The sequence below is a fragment of the Haliotis asinina genome, chromosome 11, assembly GCF_037392515.1.
Source record: "Haliotis asinina isolate JCU_RB_2024 chromosome 11, JCU_Hal_asi_v2, whole genome shotgun sequence".
NCBI classification, from domain to species: Eukaryota; Metazoa; Mollusca; class Gastropoda; order Lepetellida; family Haliotidae; genus Haliotis; species Haliotis asinina.
In genome coordinates this window covers 5,694,957-5,714,172 of record NC_090290.1, presented here as the reverse complement: position 1 = coordinate 5,714,172, position 19,216 = coordinate 5,694,957, and the positions used below count along the sequence as shown (strand labels likewise).

The 19,216-nt window shown below is 41.0% G+C and overlaps 2 protein-coding genes across 2 annotated transcripts; one reads left to right on the top strand and one right to left on the bottom strand.

Moving 5' to 3' along the window:
* Positions 1–1,832: 1,832 nt before the first annotated feature.
* On the bottom strand, positions 1,833–9,983 carry LOC137256314 (uncharacterized). The gene is made up of 6 exons (XM_067794074.1): positions 9,785–9,983; positions 8,904–8,994; positions 5,329–5,444; positions 3,870–3,951; positions 2,681–2,838; positions 1,833–2,010 (listed from the first exon to the last, which is right to left on the bottom strand). Exons 1-6 carry the CDS (start codon positions 9,970–9,972, stop codon positions 1,908–1,910), a joined length of 738 nt encoding a protein of 245 aa, XP_067650175.1. The 5' UTR covers positions 9,973–9,983; the 3' UTR covers positions 1,833–1,907.
* Positions 9,984–11,717: 1,734 nt separating this feature from the next.
* On the top strand, positions 11,718–17,907 carry LOC137255247 (uncharacterized). Its single transcript, XM_067792685.1, has 5 exons — positions 11,718–11,881; positions 13,039–13,129; positions 13,694–13,818; positions 16,220–16,304; positions 17,707–17,907. Exons 1-5 carry the CDS (start codon positions 11,718–11,720, stop codon positions 17,905–17,907), a joined length of 666 nt encoding a protein of 221 aa, XP_067648786.1.
* The last annotated feature ends 1,309 nt before the right edge of the window (positions 17,908–19,216 follow it).

Here is a 19,216-nt window from a genome sequence, read left to right as displayed (position 1 = left end):
GTGTTGATACGCACCATATCAGTTTCGCAAGCGCTCTGATTGTTAGACATGTGATAATGAGGACTATCAGATAACACATGCTTGCCATCTGCTTCTCATAAGAAGCGACTAACGGGATCGGATGGTCAGGCTCGCTGGGTTGGTTGGCACATGTCATCAGTTCCCAACTACGCAGATCAATGCTCATGCTGTTGATCACTGAATCGTCTAGACCAGAATCAATTATTTACAGACCGCCGACATATAGCTGGAATATTGGGAGTGCTCGTAAAACTAAACTCACTCACTCACTGACAATACACAATTGTTTGATGTTTTATATTTCTGGGCGATAGTGAAGCATTTCCGTGCATTGTGATAAAATCACCACTTGTACATCAACATGACGTTCTTATCGGCGCATAGGTTTATGACTACACGATGCCTTTTATAAAGTTGCCAAATGTAACATACGTTATATCTGAGATTACACTTTCTCACTAGTACGGATTCTAGTGCAGTAGGTCCATAAGCGTCGGCACACAAAGTATGCGATCTAACCCACTCAGCCACTTTCTGAAAGCACATTGTGTATTCATCTGAGGGTGATGGCGGTCTTTCTGGCCTGTCGAGGTTTGCCAGTAGGAACTATAATATATGATATACCGTTTCACGAGCTCATCCGGAAACGAGCTCGATCGGTTCCTTATCATAAGGAACGTATGTCCGCCGCCGTGTATGGATAATGCTAAGATATTTTGGCATCATTTAAAGTTGTTTTCAGTTTTATGTGAGAAAGTGTATCTTAGACCTCGCTCTACTATGAGATTAGACCCGTGAAGATCCGGGTACTAACTGGTCTTCAGCAACTCATGCTTGCCGTAAGAGGCCGCTAACGGGATCGACTGGTGAGGCTCCCACTTGTGTAGATTGATACTTATAATGTATTAGCTTGAATAAAGTTGATTCGGATCCTCAAATCCTACAATTATCTTCATACTTTATAAACAGGGATTTGGGGAATAGAACTCACTCACTGACGAGAACAGTAACAAGCGAATATAAAGGTTACCGGCACTGCATGCGCAGGACTATTGAATCGACCGGTAGAATACGTCAGTTAACCAAATTGTTTGTACAGTTAGCATATAATCCAAGCCATTTTGCATGTTCACATTGAACACTTTGGGAATTTCTGCATTGGGAAATGCCCTGTATAAATGTCCTGTTCCTGCAGCATCCTTTTTGTAGGATAGGATAGGATAGGTTATAACATATTTATACAGCGCACATATCCACGCACTAGTGCATGCTCTTTAATCCATTGCGTTCCAGTGGCAACGCACTTCAGTCTCCACTTTGACTCGAGCAGCGATAACCACTCTTATTTCAGGAACAATCATATGAAAGCCCGTGCCTTTTTATTCCGGCATGTTCGCCCTTGTCAAACAATGCTTTTCTTAGCTAAGGCTACATAAAACATTAAATGTTTCTCTGGCATATTTTTTTTTAAAAGTGACTAGGGCGGTAGGATATTTAAAAAAAGTTACGTTATTTTTTGTTCCCTCAGAAATACACCTTGGGAAATTTAGGACGTGTTCATCAGTAGTAGATTCAGTCACACTCATTCTTATAGTAGACAAATGGATGATCGGGGCGCGGTCAAGTCAAAATTATTTTTTAAATGGCAATAAAACACTCTTACGCTCACAAATAAAAGTGACGCGCCAACGCCCGAGAAACATTTCACGATTTTATTAAGCCTAATCAATCAAAGAAGTGGTCTGTCCGTTTTGGTACGTATTTTTCAATGTGTTCAGTCGAAAAAGTGTTCAGGAGTGTAAGACAGTACAGTTAAGTCATACTGTTTATTCGCCAAATACAACAAAGCTTCGACCTCGACAAGTGGAGGAGAGCATGCTTTATGACTAGAGCTTCATCTTCTTTTCGTCAAGCACAGCCGCGCTATCACCTGACCGCCTTGTCAAGAGCCCGATGAAGACCAGGATTATCAGGATGCAGATACTCACGCTGGAACATACAAACCATAACCATCATAATCATCAACAACATCAAGACAATCAAAGGAAGGTCAACTGACCACATATCCTTTCCAGTATACCCTTTCCAATATAGACTTGCAAGGGATGAATATGGATTATGTACCACAAACACAAACATCGAAGGAACTGGACGGACAGATAGAGTGTTGTCACAGAGTGATGGGTAGATAACCAGATTAATAGACAGGTAGAGATAGACGGGATAAAAATGCAAACGTACGGTTTGGAGAGACATATAGAGAGGTACAGTGGAGATACTGACAGACTGGAGAGATGGCAGAGGCAGAGAAAGGTAGAGATACAGGTGGAGGTGGAGACCCGGTCAGAAATGAGACAAAAATACAAGATTGGAACTAGGCTCACAGAGGAAGGAAGTGTATGGTAGAGACAGATAGGGTATAGCGACGTCAGACAGAGACGGTTCAAGAAGGAAGGGCAGAAATGACAGACATATATACACGCAGAGAACGAGGCAGATAAGCAGACATGGTATCAATTGAGAATGCCTTTTTTCACATGATTCATCTTGCAATACACACGAGTGTACATTTCGAAACGGCGTTAAACCACACTGTGTCAGGAACTGTAAAAATATCACGTTTCGATTTTATTTCTTTTTGATGAAATGTCCTACTTACAGGATACACCCAAGGAGTATAGTGATTGTCTTTAGGGTGAAGATTGGTCGTGGTGGCGATGGCGTAGGTACCACGGCAGTAGTCGTTGCCATAGGTGTTGTTAAAGGCGTCGTTGTCTTGGACTTTGGACAAGCGTACTTGCTCCTTAGTGTGAAGTGCTGGAAGTTTTGGGGAAGCACTAATATCATTTAAAGTAACTGGGCATTTATTCTGAGCAAAACATTAGACTGTCCATAAAAGGATCGTCAGCATTGGATGTTAGGATTGCCTAGACTCGCATTTGATGTGCACTGGACGTGAAGGTCATCAGAGGGCACTGGCCACAACAAATTCATATACGGTGAAGTAGACAAAATATGTGACTATTCATAGAAAGAACGTCAACATATGACTCAAGGAATGTATCGTTTGATGGACAGTGGCCATCAGGAGGCACTGGACACATACTCACTCTATTCACATTCGGTGAGATAGCCAAGGATCTAATGTGTTCGTCCACATCGAAGAAACTGGTTCGATACCATACTTGGTACCAAATATGAAATGCATTCCCAATAACTCGATAATGGTTTCGAAATTGATGAAAACGGCAGATCGACTGAGTTATAATTAAATGTTTAACAGGTGATTGCCCATATACAACTTGTCCATCTTAAAGGTTTCTTATTTTTTTTAAATATCAAACCTGCCCAACGCTCTATTATATGCAGGAATCATGGTGAACGATATTCCTTCAACACAATAGTTAAGTCCATCGGGGGTCAACATTAAGAGCTGTGAGACAGACCACCACAGTTCTATGTTGATATACATATTTTTGCAGTGCAGTAAATAATGTGTATATAATCCAGCCGATTACACAAAGAGTAGTCTCCCTATATTATGTTCATATATTGCAAAATGACAGATGGGATGGTGACACACGTGTTCAGCTTTCAGATACACACCTAGGACCAAAATGAAACAGCATATTTTCACACCTGTCTGTTATATATTCGAGGTAGCATGTAGGAGAAGACATTGTATGATTACATTTACATTCTGAACATCATTCAAAGGCACAAATGCATAGCCTATATTTTCCTTTTGTTTTAGTAAAGTTTTCCGGCTCTGTAGCATTCAGGATTCAAACTATTGGAAGGTTTTCATAAAGTGGGAATTAAAGTTTGAACCTGTGACTGGTACTCACATACACAGCTTGAGGAAGTTCTCCCTGAGCGGCAAACACTCCTTCCTGTCCGGCATCACAGATCAACTGGATGTAGCTCTTCCTGTTGTAAGTAACAACAACATTCTCAGGAGGAAGCTGAATGTTTGTTTGTTTGTGCCTCTATTTGTTTGTTGGCTCAGCACTTTTCCAGCCACAGGGTGGCGCTCTATCAATACCCTAGTCTAGACCAGATAATCCAGTGATTAGTATCATGTGAATCGATCTATTATGTCTGATTTCTTATAACTACACGATGTATTAAGCAATATTCCAGCTATGTGACGACAGTAAGCAATCTAGTGTCTGGGCCATGCAAACCAGTGAGTAATATCATGACCATCGATCTGCTATGTCTGAAATATCTCAAAAGGTCAACATTCGTGTAATACATCTGCAATTCGAGAATGAAAGACAATCCAGTGATTGATATTATCGAAGGATAGGATGACATGCATCATCCAGGTCAGCGATGCTCGCCACCCGATCCAGCTTGCGACAAACTTGGGTTGATGAAGGCTGGTTTTACCACGGCTATTCAAGACCCGTGAAGATCCGGACTAGAACTGGTCTTCCGTAACCCATGCTTGTCGTAATGGGATCAAGTGGTCAAACTTGTTAACGCATGTCATCGTATTTTGGCTGAACAGATCGATGCCCATTATATGAACACTGGATTGTCTGTTCCAGACTTGATTATTTACAGACCGCTGCCATATAACTGAAATGTTGCTGAGTGGGTCGTTAAACAAAAAACCAACTAACTAACCAGTCGCCTCTTACGACAGGCATGGGTTACTGAAGGTCATTTCTTACATGGACATTCACGGGTATGCCACACACATGGAGGTTTATACAACGAGTGAGTGAAGTTGGCAATGATTCAAAACGACGTGTGTACGGCGTATTCTGAATCTGAAGGCTCATGATTAAAGAAAAAGATCATGCATGCTATCTTTGGCTAACTAGTGGATGTCGACAGATCAAGCTACTCTAACGAAACACTTAATTCTTAAAATAATTTAATAATAATCCAGCATGGGGTGTAATGTTGATTATTTGATTTTCATTTTTCACTTTGACACAATTCGGCATATCCGAACAGTTTTTGCCATATATTTGGTTACATTGGACTCGGCCATTAGAATAAAAGAAATCACCTCACCTGACAACATCTGCAGATGTAGTATATTACAAGAACAGGTGTGTGGTATTCTGAATGAAATCGGTTTTGAGAATAAAAAGGGTTTAGCTCACCTAACAACATCTGCAGATGTAGTATATTACAAGAACAGGTGTGTGGTATTCTGAATGAAATCGGTTTTGAGAATAAAAAGGGTTTAGCTCACCTAACAACATCTGCAGATGTAGTATATGACAAGAACAGGTGTGTGGTATTCTGAATGAAATCGGTTTTGAGAATAAAAAGGGTTTAGCTCACCTGACAACATCTGCGGATGTAGTATATGACAAGAACAGGTGTGTGGTATTCTGGATGAACTCGGCCACTGTGTCGGTACCTAGCGAGTAGTCCATTATCTGGTCATGTTGACACAGCTGACAAGGTGGTAGAAAAAGGAAAATCGTTTTTAACCGATAGTTTGTAGTTTGAAATTTCTTGTAAGCAAATCTTATTTTCTGACACTGATGTTGAACATTTACAGTTGCATGACTCCTTCAGTCATAGTGGGTGTGGAAAGGGTCTCCAACACTGGTTTATCGCTTCAGCAATCGCGAAGTAGTACCAGATAAAGTGAGTGAGCTCATAAAGGCAACTGAATTAAAACAGCCTGTCAAGGAAAGACAGTGGAATAACTAGATTATCACATACTGAGAATTCATTTAACCGTAAAATGTTAAAAAAAGACATTAGATATACTGACACAGGATTTATCCCTTCTTATGCTGACTGATTTCGAGAAAGCTTTCGATACTGTCTCAAAAACTTTTATCACGATAACTCAATAAGGAAGAATGTAAATTGGGACAAAATGCTGACGACACTCAATTATACATAGATCCGAATATGGCCTTAAAGCTGCTCCAGAAACGCTACATAAATCCTGTGAAATATCAGAGCTTAAGGTAAACATTGAAAAAACAACAGCTATCTGGATAGGTTCAATGATTGATGACAAAGAGAAATTATGTGCAGAAAATAGCCTAGACTGGCATGTAGGTAACTTTAACATCCTTGGTTTGGAGGAATTATGTGTAATCAAAACAAGGAAAGACAAGAAACAATGGATAGAATTCTTGCTAGTTGGCAAAAGTGAAAAATAACCTTACGTGGGAAAATTACAGTCTTGAAAACTTTGGCAAAATCAACTTTGGTTCATATTTTATCTGTGTTACCATCACCGCAAAAGGAATTTCTGAATCAACTGAATAAGATTGTATATCATTTCATGTAGGAAGAAGGATAATATCAAGGGAGAACAAAAATATGTAGAAAATATGATAGAGGTGGATTAAGAACGACAGAAATCAAATGCTTTATTAATGCCCTAAAGTTATCCTGAGGTGCCTCAGAGGGTACGTGAAGAAAGCGTCAAATCACAATCCCAGTTTGTTTTCATTCAATACAATATTTCTTCTTGGTACTGTTACGTATTTTCCGTGATTTGAGTTGTTATTAATTATTAGTGCGGTAGCTGTAATTGGGTCACAATATCTACGGTTTTAGTTTTAGTTATTTTGGGTCACATTTCCTACAGAAAATTATTTAAACGGCACGCCTCTAAGGGGGGTTGGTTGGCTTTACAGTTTTAGGGCGATTTGGGCCAGTAAAAAGCCTATTTGCGCCCAACGCATTGATTTCATTTAAATAACAACCGTATGTACCTGTATTGTAATTTGAAAGGGAATCGTCTAATTAAAATAAAAGAGACGGCAACAGTATCAATATTACTTTAGACAGATAAATAAGCATATCGAATAACCTCTGCTGAGTGTTACGGATTAAAAACCTTAAGTAACCACTTTCATTTCTGAAAGACGAGATACTTGTTCATTAAAAAGCAGTAGGTTCATATGACAGAGTGTTAAAATCTATTAAAAAGCATAGACTTATATCAAAGCCATTCGAGAGCCTGTCTAGATAATATCATATTTTCCAGAAGACGAGACAAAATCTACAACTGCCCGTTGCACAGACCCATACATGATATTGGGGTCCAAAACTGTTTTTAATGAAAATACATATCGTCAACCACAAGTTCAGCATTTCTGAGATTGTGTCGTATGTTATTGTGCCCAGGGCATGGAATTAGAAAATGTTCGATATTTTCTGGCGTCTCCAAATTGCAATGGCCACATTTTGAAGAAACCGCCTTGTCTATAATACTCCTGTAAGCGTTGAGCCCACAGTCAAGTCGTGAGAGAATAACCTCATCACGCCTTTTACGACGACGAATTTTATGAACAGCCTCTATATAGATTCAGTCAGTGAAAGTGATGTATATAAGAAAGTGATGAGAATTATACCAAGCGTACAGTTGTAGATATATAAGAAGTAGTTTCCGAAATAACAACACAACACGGATCAATCGTGTATCTTCAGGGATATAAGGCTAGTTGCCGTGATGGGATGGACACATTCACTGGAGTACACATCATCGCCATAAAAAAATCCGTCAACGCCTGAATCTACATGAACTGCTGTCAGACCGCCCGCAGTGTTACATTCTGCATAACCGTTTCTCTCAAACTAAGACGTTGGTGAGTTTGCTATATTATATTTTGTGACCCATTGCTTTAGATTTTGCCTCACTTGTATTGTATTTGAAATCGGTTTTGTGAAATTGACTTGTGACTTTGTATAACTTGCTCTCTTTGCTGATAACAACATTTGTATGTTTTAGGTTCCACTTTGTTCTGGTTTGCCGGTTCACAGGGGATTTCTTACACCTTTTGTCACGGTAAAATTCTTAACCGTAACAGTACTCATATTCACAGTTATGCAAGGATTGATAACCCATTTTGGAGTGATGTTTTATCTATTTGGAGGTAAATATCAAGAGCAACTTAACATACACACGTGGAATAAATCTTAGCTGAACCTTTGTGGTTGAATTGCCAGTTTAGAAATACATGTGATCTTTTGATGGAAGTTTGTTTTAACAGAGGTATCCATACAGTAAGAGATATATGGGTTGAAAATGTTGGGTTTTTTTTTTTCATTAGCTGAATATTCCCAAATCTCGTAAAAATCTTTTATCCCATCACGTAGGTACTCAAAACCTCTCCCTTAGCTCAACTCATATGGACCTCTTATCTCAAAAAAGGGATGTAGAATTGTCTATGACAAACCGACCCGTGAAGGTCCCTGGGTAGAATAGGCCTTCATCAACCCATGCTGGCCATAAAAGACGACTATGCTTGTCGTAAGAGGCGACTAACGGGATTGGGTGGTCAGGCTCGCTGACTTGGTTGACGCATGTCATCGGTTCCCAATTGCAGAGATCGATGCTCATGTTGTTGATCACTGGATTGTCTGGTCCAGGCACGATTATTTACAGACCGATGCCATGTAGCTGGAATATTGCTGAGTGAGACGTAAACCTAAACTCACTAACTCACTCACTTTATGACAAATATATGGCAAATGACACATTGACTCCATCTACAATTTGTCAGAAACTAAATACAAACATTTTATGGAACATCGTGTTTAAAAATACAGAAAGTGTACACAGGATGTAAAACGTTTAGATTTTAGATACAGACTTTAAAAACAGAGCCATTTATACTAAAAAAGAGTTGACACAAATGAAGGTAACTGAAACACATATTTGCTATTTTGTCAGTCTGAACCAGAACATGTATTCATAAAATGTATGGGTTTTGAGCTGAATTTGAGCGTTAACGAATCTATATCATTTCGATGTAATTATTAACGAGTGTGGGCCAGATAAACCAGTGATTGATAGCAAAATACATACTTGCGCCACGTAATGCATTGTAAACAACGAATTCTAAGATTACTTTAGATATTTTGAGTATTTCTATACATACCTCGACATTTTGACAATACTGGGACTCCGAAAATCCGTAGCATGGGTTCCATGAATAGGTATAGCTGTTCTGGTCTGGAATGTCCTTGAACCTGGAATTTAAGCCTAAAGTTGCCGTTGGTTTTCTTTGTATAACGCCACGCCTGTTTCTCGACTAGATAACCCAGCAACTGAGATCATAAACGTCTATTGACACAATTCATGATTAACCAAATCATTGATTGGGACAATATTCTTACCCGGTATCTCTCGGAGCTAAGCGTGGTTATGGACGAAACCACTTTGACAGTTAACATATCATACTCTTTAATGACACAATATTGAATGATAAGTTATTCATCATTGACAATATATTCCCTTTGTTAGAAAGTAGATAGTTTATAGAAACTTATATAATCATGGTCCTAAGTGAAGGTTTGTACGATGAAGTGAATAAGTATGTAGATTCGGAGGGTGACGAACATGATTATATGTCAACAGCTGTAGAACAAGTTGCTTATGCCCATGTCACACTGATTGGGTGATTTCAAGGCACTGGGAAATGAAAGCCTTTGAAGAAAAATAAACAGTGCAAGATTGAAGGTGATGGGAAATAGCCAAAGTACACTGTGTGTGTGTATGTGCGTTCGTGTTTGCTGTCTGCAGCTGTCTGTCTTTGCCCTCGCTAATCGCTATGGTGTTGTTTTGACCCCACTAGGTCAGTGTATCATGTTTCCGAGACAAACGCAACCCTTGATGGTCATCCGCAGGCAAGGTAACAACATGTACAATCTTTTTCAGTCATTCGTTGAGACTCCCGAGGGTTAAACCACAAGCTCCTTTCTAGTGACACACGCTCTTTCCGAAAGCCCAGGGAAACAGTTATAAATATAATGTACTCACCTGGGTCTTCCATCCTGGTTTCCCAGCGGGGTAATATCAACTTTGCCAGACACGGTGTCAGCCACGCATGAATTCAGCCCTGGGATGGCTGCTGTAGCTAGATGTAAAACAAAGCCAACAGATATAACACAGACAAACCTGTTGGCCGACATAGTGGCTGCGAGTGAGTGAGGGCCAACTGACCTCATAACATTGATTTTGTATCAGGGTTAAGATAATCAACTGATAACGCATCCGTGTGATGAATATAGCCCGTTGAAATTGTCACAATATCAAGGGAAATATAATATGAAATAAAATTGATAAATTGCAGGACAAAATATTGTAAACGCAAGTTGGTGGCTGACAAAATTAACAAACAGTATTCATTGGTGGTATTGTTGTATTTGATACCTGTAATATACTTGTATTTGATGCCTGTAAGATATTTATAGTTGACACTCAGTGTCGCCCTCTCTGAGTTTATCACCACTCCCACTTACAGCAAATCTCTCTCTCTCTCTGTCTCTCTCTCTCTCTTTCTCTCTATCTTGCTTGACTGTATTGATTTTGCCATCACAAGGGAGAAATATTTTACTGTCAAAACAATGAAGGATCTTTTTAATGTTAATTATCATTTAATCATTGAAGTTGTAAATGAAATAGAATTATTAGATAAATTTTGAATATGTTTTGTAAATAGAAAGTTGATATTTTAAACATGGTAGTGTGAACTGTCAACTGCGATTGTTAGTGGTCGTACCCTCGAAGGGGGTTGAAGCAGCGTAAAATTGTTGTCCCCCTGAAAAGGTGCGTAAGTCCCAAGCTTTCAAAGTGGAATTTAAAGTAACCAGTATTTTAAACGTAGTATTTTTGTCATTATAAATTTCGGCTACATTTTCCTACAATCGCCAGCAGCTGAGGGGATGGTGTAAATCCAGCTAGGGGCCATGCAGGTAGCTAAAGTAATGTAAATCTTCTTGGTTCCTAGTATGGTGATCTACCTTCAGTTGTTGGTGATCTACAGCCTACTTTTATATCATGTATTGTCCAAGTATGCTAGTTTTAGACTCGAATTGTGATACTCTAGTTATTTTACCGTACTTTGATGACGGGCTTTATAATATCTACATGTTCTGTATAATCATGTTTATTCTCGTCACGATATGGCTGAAATATTGCCGATGTGACGTTAAATTATAACTCACCCTCTCTCTCTCTCTCTCTCTCTCTCTCTCACACACACACACACACACACACACACACACACACACACACACACATACATTGGGTGAACGTGTTCTGATACCATCATAACAGGTAACTTGATCCATCGTATTTATCAGCTATGTATGTTGACAAAGGTCAAAGATCGAAACGATTGTTCCCGCCTACTTTCACCTCAGTTTGTGTATGAAAGCATTATTTGTTTATTATAGGGCCACGCTTTTATGAGGCTCCGGCAACATTGTACATATACTTTATATTTTGACTACACTCTAAAATTCATAATATGTATAAGATATATATTTATCTTTATCTATTTATATCATGTACCCCGAGAGAACTTTTAAACCACATTTTACCTGAAACATACTTTGCAGCAGTATTTTCATTTTAGGATCATGTCATCTTTATGTTATTCCATCTGAAACAAATATGGAATTCACAAACTATTTGCTATAATAGAACACAGGAAAGAAATTGAAATGTCTCTAATGTTTATGGTTTGAAAAATACATATTTGTCGGAAGAGAGAAACTACAGTATTTTCAGTTTGTGTTGTAAACTGTACGGAACACACATTACAGACGCTAAAATAGAATGCCTACGTCAGACCGGGCATTGCACCGTTGTCCAAAAGAATGCCGACGTCACTCGAGGCCATGTATTTCTATCCAGTAGATAGGGCGACCGGACAGGCCCACAGTGGACATATCACCCGGCTGCAACCATGGCGCGGCCGCTGACCCATATAGTTTGTCTACTGCTCGTGTTCAAATCAGGGATCTGTGTCTTTCCTTTAATCCAGTGCATGCCTAAAACCACGTGTTCATGTGACACAGGGGAAGGGGTGATTGATCTTCACCCTCTGGCCAATACCGACGGTACGCCACGGTGAGTGTGAAGTGTGTAGATTGTAATATATCCTACAAACGTCAGGAAAATAATATTTCCCGGTACGATAAGAGATCTCGCTGCTCAAAGGTTCCGCTCCTATCAGTGTGTCTCAAGACAGCTTTCTTATAGGGGGTGTACATCTTTGGCCGGATTAAACAAAACTACTGATCATGAAAGCGGAAATAATTCATGATATCCATATTATACCAACGCGCACTTCTAAATACTGTAGGGGCGGTGAGTTAGTCTAGTGGTTAAAGCGTTCGCTCCTCATGAGAATAACCGTGTTTGATTCTCCGTAAAGGTACAATGTGTGTAGCCCTTTTCTGGTATTCTCCGTCGTTATATTGCTGGAATAATGCTAAACGAGGCGTAAAACCTACTCTAATTACTGGTACAGTGACTCACTGATTGCTCGAACCTCGTCGGATTTAGTTTTGGGAGGGGTGGCCTAGCATGCATTATCTTCAGAAAGCCCTACGATTGCTGAACTATTCAAGACTGCTACATAAAATATGATTCATTCATACACGAGTTAATTTCGAAACTTAGTGTATATTTGCAGCATCAAGTTATATGTGGCCATTGACAACACGACATATCGAGTGAGTGAGCTTAGTTTTACGTCGCCTAGAGCAATAACCCAGGAATGTCACGGCGGGAGACACCAGAATGGGTTTCACTCATTGTACCTATTTGGGGAATCAACCCGAGTTCTCAGCATGTCGAACGAACACTTTAACCACTATACTACCACAAAGCCCCTGACATAACGAAGATGTTTGTTACACAATGCAATACTAATCCATGAACCGATGAACTTGCTGATTTCACTGTTTGCATTGAAAGACGCAATCTGGCAACGTAAAAAGCACAAATACAGTGTATGAAATAAGTCAAAACCCCAGCCAGTCATCAGGGCTGGTTACTTCAAAATGTTCCAGTCCCCCTAAAATGGACCCAACCAGACAAGACTCCAACAATTCACTCAGATCTATGGAATCTAAACTTTTCGCCAGACCGTCGGGCTGACTGGCTGTAATTTTTTACACCTCCTCACCCCCACCCTCTCTGGATCCGCCAATGATATAGTAGCGATGACATCAGTTGACTTGTACCTGTATCAGTTTACCTGTACCATACTATACCTACAGATTCCGGGACATCCCCGACCCCGACGGAAAGACGTTCTACTCCTGGAATCCCTGCTATGGATTTGACGAGGCTGGATGCCGGGACGTTGCAGTAAGATGGACATGTATTCTCCAACAGCATAGCCACCATATAGGTTCCATGCTGTCAGTTATCTTTGGATAAGCAGCGAGTGAGCGGTGTTTTAGTCAAGTGGTTACAATGGCTGTTCGTCATGCCGAAGTGTTGAGCTCGTTTCTCCAGAAGTGTGTAGTACACACTTAGTACAGTGTGTGAACTTCTGAAATGATATTCCGTGATACTGTTTGAATATGCTAAAAGGGTGTGAATGCTCACTGACTCACTCACTCACTGGTTAAAGGTACACGTTTGTTCCATTTGCATTCTCGTTCTAACGCGGATCTATCCCTTTCAACTTTGCTTTTAAAACATTCTTAAATGTCATTGCGATCAGTCACTTTTAACACTTTATATGGGTGATGGGGGAGCCCATTGGTTAAAGCTTCACGCCGAAGACCCGGGTTCGATTACCCACATGGGTACAATGTGTGAAGCCCATTTCTGGTGTAACTCGCCGTAACATTGCAGGAACTTTGCTAAAAGTGACGTAAAACATACTCACTCAGTACAGCCTGTGTCCTATTTTTGTTTCAACAGGTATGTAAGATCACTAACCGCGGGGAGTCCAGCATCAGCCTTGGCCACCAGTCCAGTGTACTTTACGTGGCCGATTCCGAGTACGGCCAGCTGCTTCAGTACACGCAGTGGGGGTCAGCAAACTAGTAAGTGGGTGAGTGAGTGAGTTTAGTTTTACTCCGCACTCAGCAATATTCCAGCTACATGGTGGCGGTCGGTATATAATCGAGTCTGGACCAGACAGTTCAGTGATCAACAGCATGAGCATCGATCTGCGCAAATGGGAACCAACGACATGTGTCAACCAAGCCAGCGAGCCTGACCACCCGATACCGTTAGTCTCTTTTTAGGACAAGCATAGTCGCCTTTATGGCAAGGATGGGTTGAGGAAGACCTTCTCTACCGCTAATCTTCTACCGGGGTCAGCAAACTAGAAGGTATTTTTTGATCAAGTGCAGTATTCAGTATTACGCTGGGACACCCTGCATGACCAACCCGTGGACAGCCAGATAAGATTTTATCTTCAGTAACCCATACTTGCCGTACGAGACGACTAAGGGGATGGGGTTGTCGTAGTTGATACCATTTAAGTAGATCGATGTTCAAAATGTTCATCAAAGGATTACACCATTATCTATATGGTCTGGATAACCTCTCGGTAACTGACAGTGTCGTGTTCCTTATTGTATACACACGCCCATAAAACATAATTATCACCCTCTCCCTAATTTCAAAATGCATCTATGGTTTGTAAATACTAACCACACATAAATACGCTGCGCGCACGCGATTACACGCACTCCAACCGCACGCGCACCCACCACTGACGTCCAACAGAATACAAACACACAGCACGGAATCGATGCTTGTAAACAACAAGAGTTACAGCGGAATTATACTGAGTCAAAAAAGAAACTTCACACAATGTATTTTTTTTTAAATAATGAATATTTTTTTCTCTGATGATGCATCTATGTATCCGAAATGACATCCCTATCTTGCGACTCTAGAAAAACGTTAGCAAAACCCACTCAAACCCATCCATTCGTCGTGCCTATGACGTTAGTGCCAAATCAGCTTTTGCACGTGCAGTCGATCACGTGATCTTTGAATCGAAGTTTTCTTCATTTGCACGTGTTTGCATTGGCTTCAAGAACTGAAAAACACCTTTAAACCACAGTTCTAACTTTAAATGCCACGATAGGCACATGTGCAACGTGATCGTGCCGGTGGCATGTTGCAAGATCAGTTATTGACGTCGCAAGAGCATTGGGATGCAGCCGTCGTATTGTGTATGACTTGCGAGGTCGTCTACAACAAACTGGCACCACTTCTGATCGCCCAAGGCCGGATCGTCCACGTGTGACGTCACGAAGAGAAGACCGTCAAATCGTCCTACGTCACCTACCTGACAGATGTCTGTCGGCTCGACGAACCAGGACTTGAGATGTTTAGAGATCGACTGTCCTCACAGACCATTCGAAATCGATTGCGGCTGCAAATCTTCATTCTCGACGTCCACATCGTGGGCCAATGTTGACGCCGTTACATCAACGTCAACGCATCAACGTCAACGTCTGCTGTGGGCCCAACGTCGCCTCCGATGGACTCAGTGAGACTGGAATCGAGTCGTCTTTAGCGATGAATCCAGGTCTAAACTCAGAATCGCGCACGGCTGGAGACGATGTCGTGAACGGTATGCCCAATGTTGTGTACAGGAAATCGACAGATTCGGTGGCATGGTGTGGGGTGCCTCCTGTGGGAACAAACGTTCCCGACTTCTGGTCATCCATGGAAACCTCACAGCTGCTGCTTACCGCGACCAGGTGCTCACCCCCGAACTTGTTCCTTTCATGGCGGTTCATGGCCCAGGTCTACAGTTCCAGCATGATAATGCTCGGCCGCATACCGCGATGTTGACACGAAATCCAATAAAGCACGTCTGGGATGCACCTGGAAGAAGGCTTCGTGGTCTTAGCAACCAACCTCAGAATTTGCAGGAACTTGGCGTTGCCTTACAAGAGCAAAGGGGCAGAATCCTCAAACACGTGTTCACAAGCATCAGGTAGTCGATGAGGAGACGGTGTTTGGCAGTGGTGAGTGCGCGGGGCGGCCACACACAATACTGAGCTGAGAAAATTCGAATTTTTATTCTTGTGGCATTCTGTATACCTATGTTTTGGAACGGTGGTGTAGCTTAATGGAACTGATTGTGGCACTGTCAGTGTATCGAGTACATCACACTGATCTCAGCAAAGAAATAATAACAATTTAACTATCTAACCATCTCTTGTTCTTTTATAATGCCCTGAGGAAAGAGTGTGAAGTTCTCTTTTTGGCTCAGTATATTTAAAGACCAAAATAACATACCATCTGATAGTCAGCTGTGGATATGGTATTTCAATACTGGTAAAACAAACACGGACAACGATTGAGGATTCCATGATTTAAGGCAGTGACATGAGAAAATTCATCACTGTTTACCTAAGCCTTTACTCACTCAAAAACATATGATATAGCATGTTCTCTATTTACTGTCAACCGTAGTTCCACAAACGTCATCCTCACCTGCGATCACACCGAGGAAGGTGTCGTTACTCGCCGCCCGGACAGCGACTCAGGCAGGTTCTTTGTAAGTAGAATGTATAAAGTCTTTTGTCAGTCGTGACGCCAACCCTTCAGTCTGTGACTACCATCTGTTTTCATCTCAAAATTATTTTCATTAATTAATAAAGATCAGTATATGGATTCAGTCTTTACTTGACCTTTGGCATTTTTAACCGTTCTGCCAAGACGGTAACCTTTTGTTTGACAGTCATGCAAAGGCGATAACCTTTTGTTTGACAGTCATGCAAAGGCGATAACCTTTTGTTTGACAGTCATGCAAAGGCGATAACCTTTTGTTTGACAGTCATGCAAAGGGGCTAACCTTTTGTTTGACGGTCATGCAAAGGCGCTAACATTGTGTTTGACAGTCATGCAAAGGCGTTAACGTCTTGTTTGACAGTCATGCAAAGGAGTTAACATCTTGTTTGACAGTCATGCACAGGCGTTAACGTCTTTTTGACGGCCATGCAAAGGAGTTAACATGTTGTTTGACAGTCATGCACAGGCGGTGAAATTCTGTTTGACCATTATACCCATCTGGTTGATCATGATGCCAAGACGGTAACATCTTGCAATTGTTTGACAATTAGTAAGTGAGTGAATGAGTATAGTTGTGCTCTGCATTCGACAATATGACGGCGGTTTGTAAATAATCGAGTCTGGACCAGACAATCCAGTGATCAGCGACATGAACATCGAACTGCGCAGTTGGGAACCGATGACATGTGTCAACCAAGTCAGAGAGCTTGACCACCCGATCCCTTACTCACCTCTTACGACAAGCATTGTTGCCTATTATGACAAGTATGGGATGCTGAAGGCCTATTCTACCCCGAACCTTCACGAGTCTGCTGGACAATTACGTCAAGACGGTAACTTCTTGTTTAATCATAAGGTCAAGACGGTGAAATCCTGCTTGACCATTATATCAAGACGGTAGTTAAGATCTTATTTGTTCATTATGCCAAGACGGTAGATTCTAGTTTGACAATTATGCCCAGATGGTATGAACTTTATGCTAAGGCTGTAACATTCTTGTGCGATAATTATGCAAAGACGGTAACATTGTGTTTGATCATTGTGCTAAGACAGTAAAATTTTCTTTGATATTTATGCTAAGGTTGTAACATCTTGCTTGAAAATCATGCCACTAACACGAGAGGTTCAGGTCTATGTGATGAAACAACGTCTTCAACAACTAGACTTCATGTAAAAGAACATTACAACAGGACAGACGCGCCAATTCTACTGCCACCCATCTATTCTGAGAATCAAAATGGCGATGTCACAAAAACGTGATGTTTGAAAGTCTGAAGGACTCATCTTAAACCTGTTCGAGATATGTTGAGCGACTGTGTCGCACATACGTGCACATCTTGTTTAAATATATTCGCTGTCTCGCTTTTATGTTTGGAATCTCGTTTCAGTACTTGGAACTGAGAAGTAAGCATGCATGTGTCGTCAAAGTAAATGAAAGTACAACAGCGCCACCGACCGAGTCTACTACGAGGTATCGACGGCCCATAACTCCTGCGTTCATCAAGCCAGCAGTAACACCCTCCAGCCCTTCATCCCAAACTCTGTTAGATTTGAACACACTCGGTACTGTCTCCATCTGTCTGATGTAAGCAAAGTCTTTACTGATTACAGTATTAGAATACACAATGCACTCGGGAAATTATTGATAGCTGAAGATATTGGTGCAATAAACGTATCGACTTTATCTATCGTTCAGTCACGAAAAATGTGAAAACCGACATCTAGCCTTTTCATGTTATGGCCACAGATTTTACAATATGTGTAGTTCCGACGGTGTTATAGTCATAGGCTTAGGAGCGTCCGTTTGACCCGTCATCAGGTATTGCATTGAGGAGCCTGCGTTATAGATATCACCTACAGAAACAGATACAAAGATGTCTTTCCTTTTGAAACTGTTTGTTTTCTTCTGGTGTACATCACTTACGCTCATGCCTTAACCGGAAGCCTAATTCCGTTCATTTTGTACATGGTGATTCAACGTCAGTGTAACTTATAAACGAAATAATTTTAATATCAGTTGAAGTTCTAACCGCTGTTTACTCGTTAGCTGAAATTTATGATTATGTATTTTGTGCAATGCTACCCTGAACAGCGTTCAGACATTTTTTTTCTAATTCATGTATTGCTATTCCAATTGCCCGTGATATGTTTGAAATTTGATCCGTTTTATGAATACCGAATAATGATGCTAACACGTGGTTAACAACATTTCTTTTTCCCCAGGGTATTGATGGTCCTACTGATCGTCTTAGTGTCATCCATGTTTTGTTGTCTCCACCGCCGGCTGAACGCTATCGGTGGACAAGGAGCATCACACAAACTGTCATCGGTGATAATCAATGCCAAACATCGGATTGACGATCCATACGTACCACCCTATCCTAGTAATATAGAATGACAGTTGAACACCTGGTGTCATCGATGATTTACAGTGATCCGTTCATAAACCATCTTTGTGATGTATTTTAGAAGTTTTGACGATCCATGAATACAACCCTATCCCAGTAATATAGAATGACAGCTGAACACCTGGTGTCATCGATGATTTACAGTGATCCGTTCACCGACCTTCTTTTAGATGTATTTTAGAAGTTGTGAAGATGAAGGAAATATGTTCTATGGATAGTCAACTTCTACTCGTTGTATCACTTGCTTGATAAGGGTGGTCGTGCTGACTTAAAGCGCCAGGCCAGTGATGCAGCGAGGTTGGGGTGTCGGGATCGAGCTCACTTGTGACCGGGTGTAAAAGTTTTGGAGTCAACTTTATGTGCAGACTGTTTCGGTGTTGATACAATCCCTAGTGTACAGTACACAACCCTGTAAGAATTCACGAATCCGTTGATATATGATGTTGGCCACATGAATATGCGCACACACCCAGTTGCGGGTACAGCAACG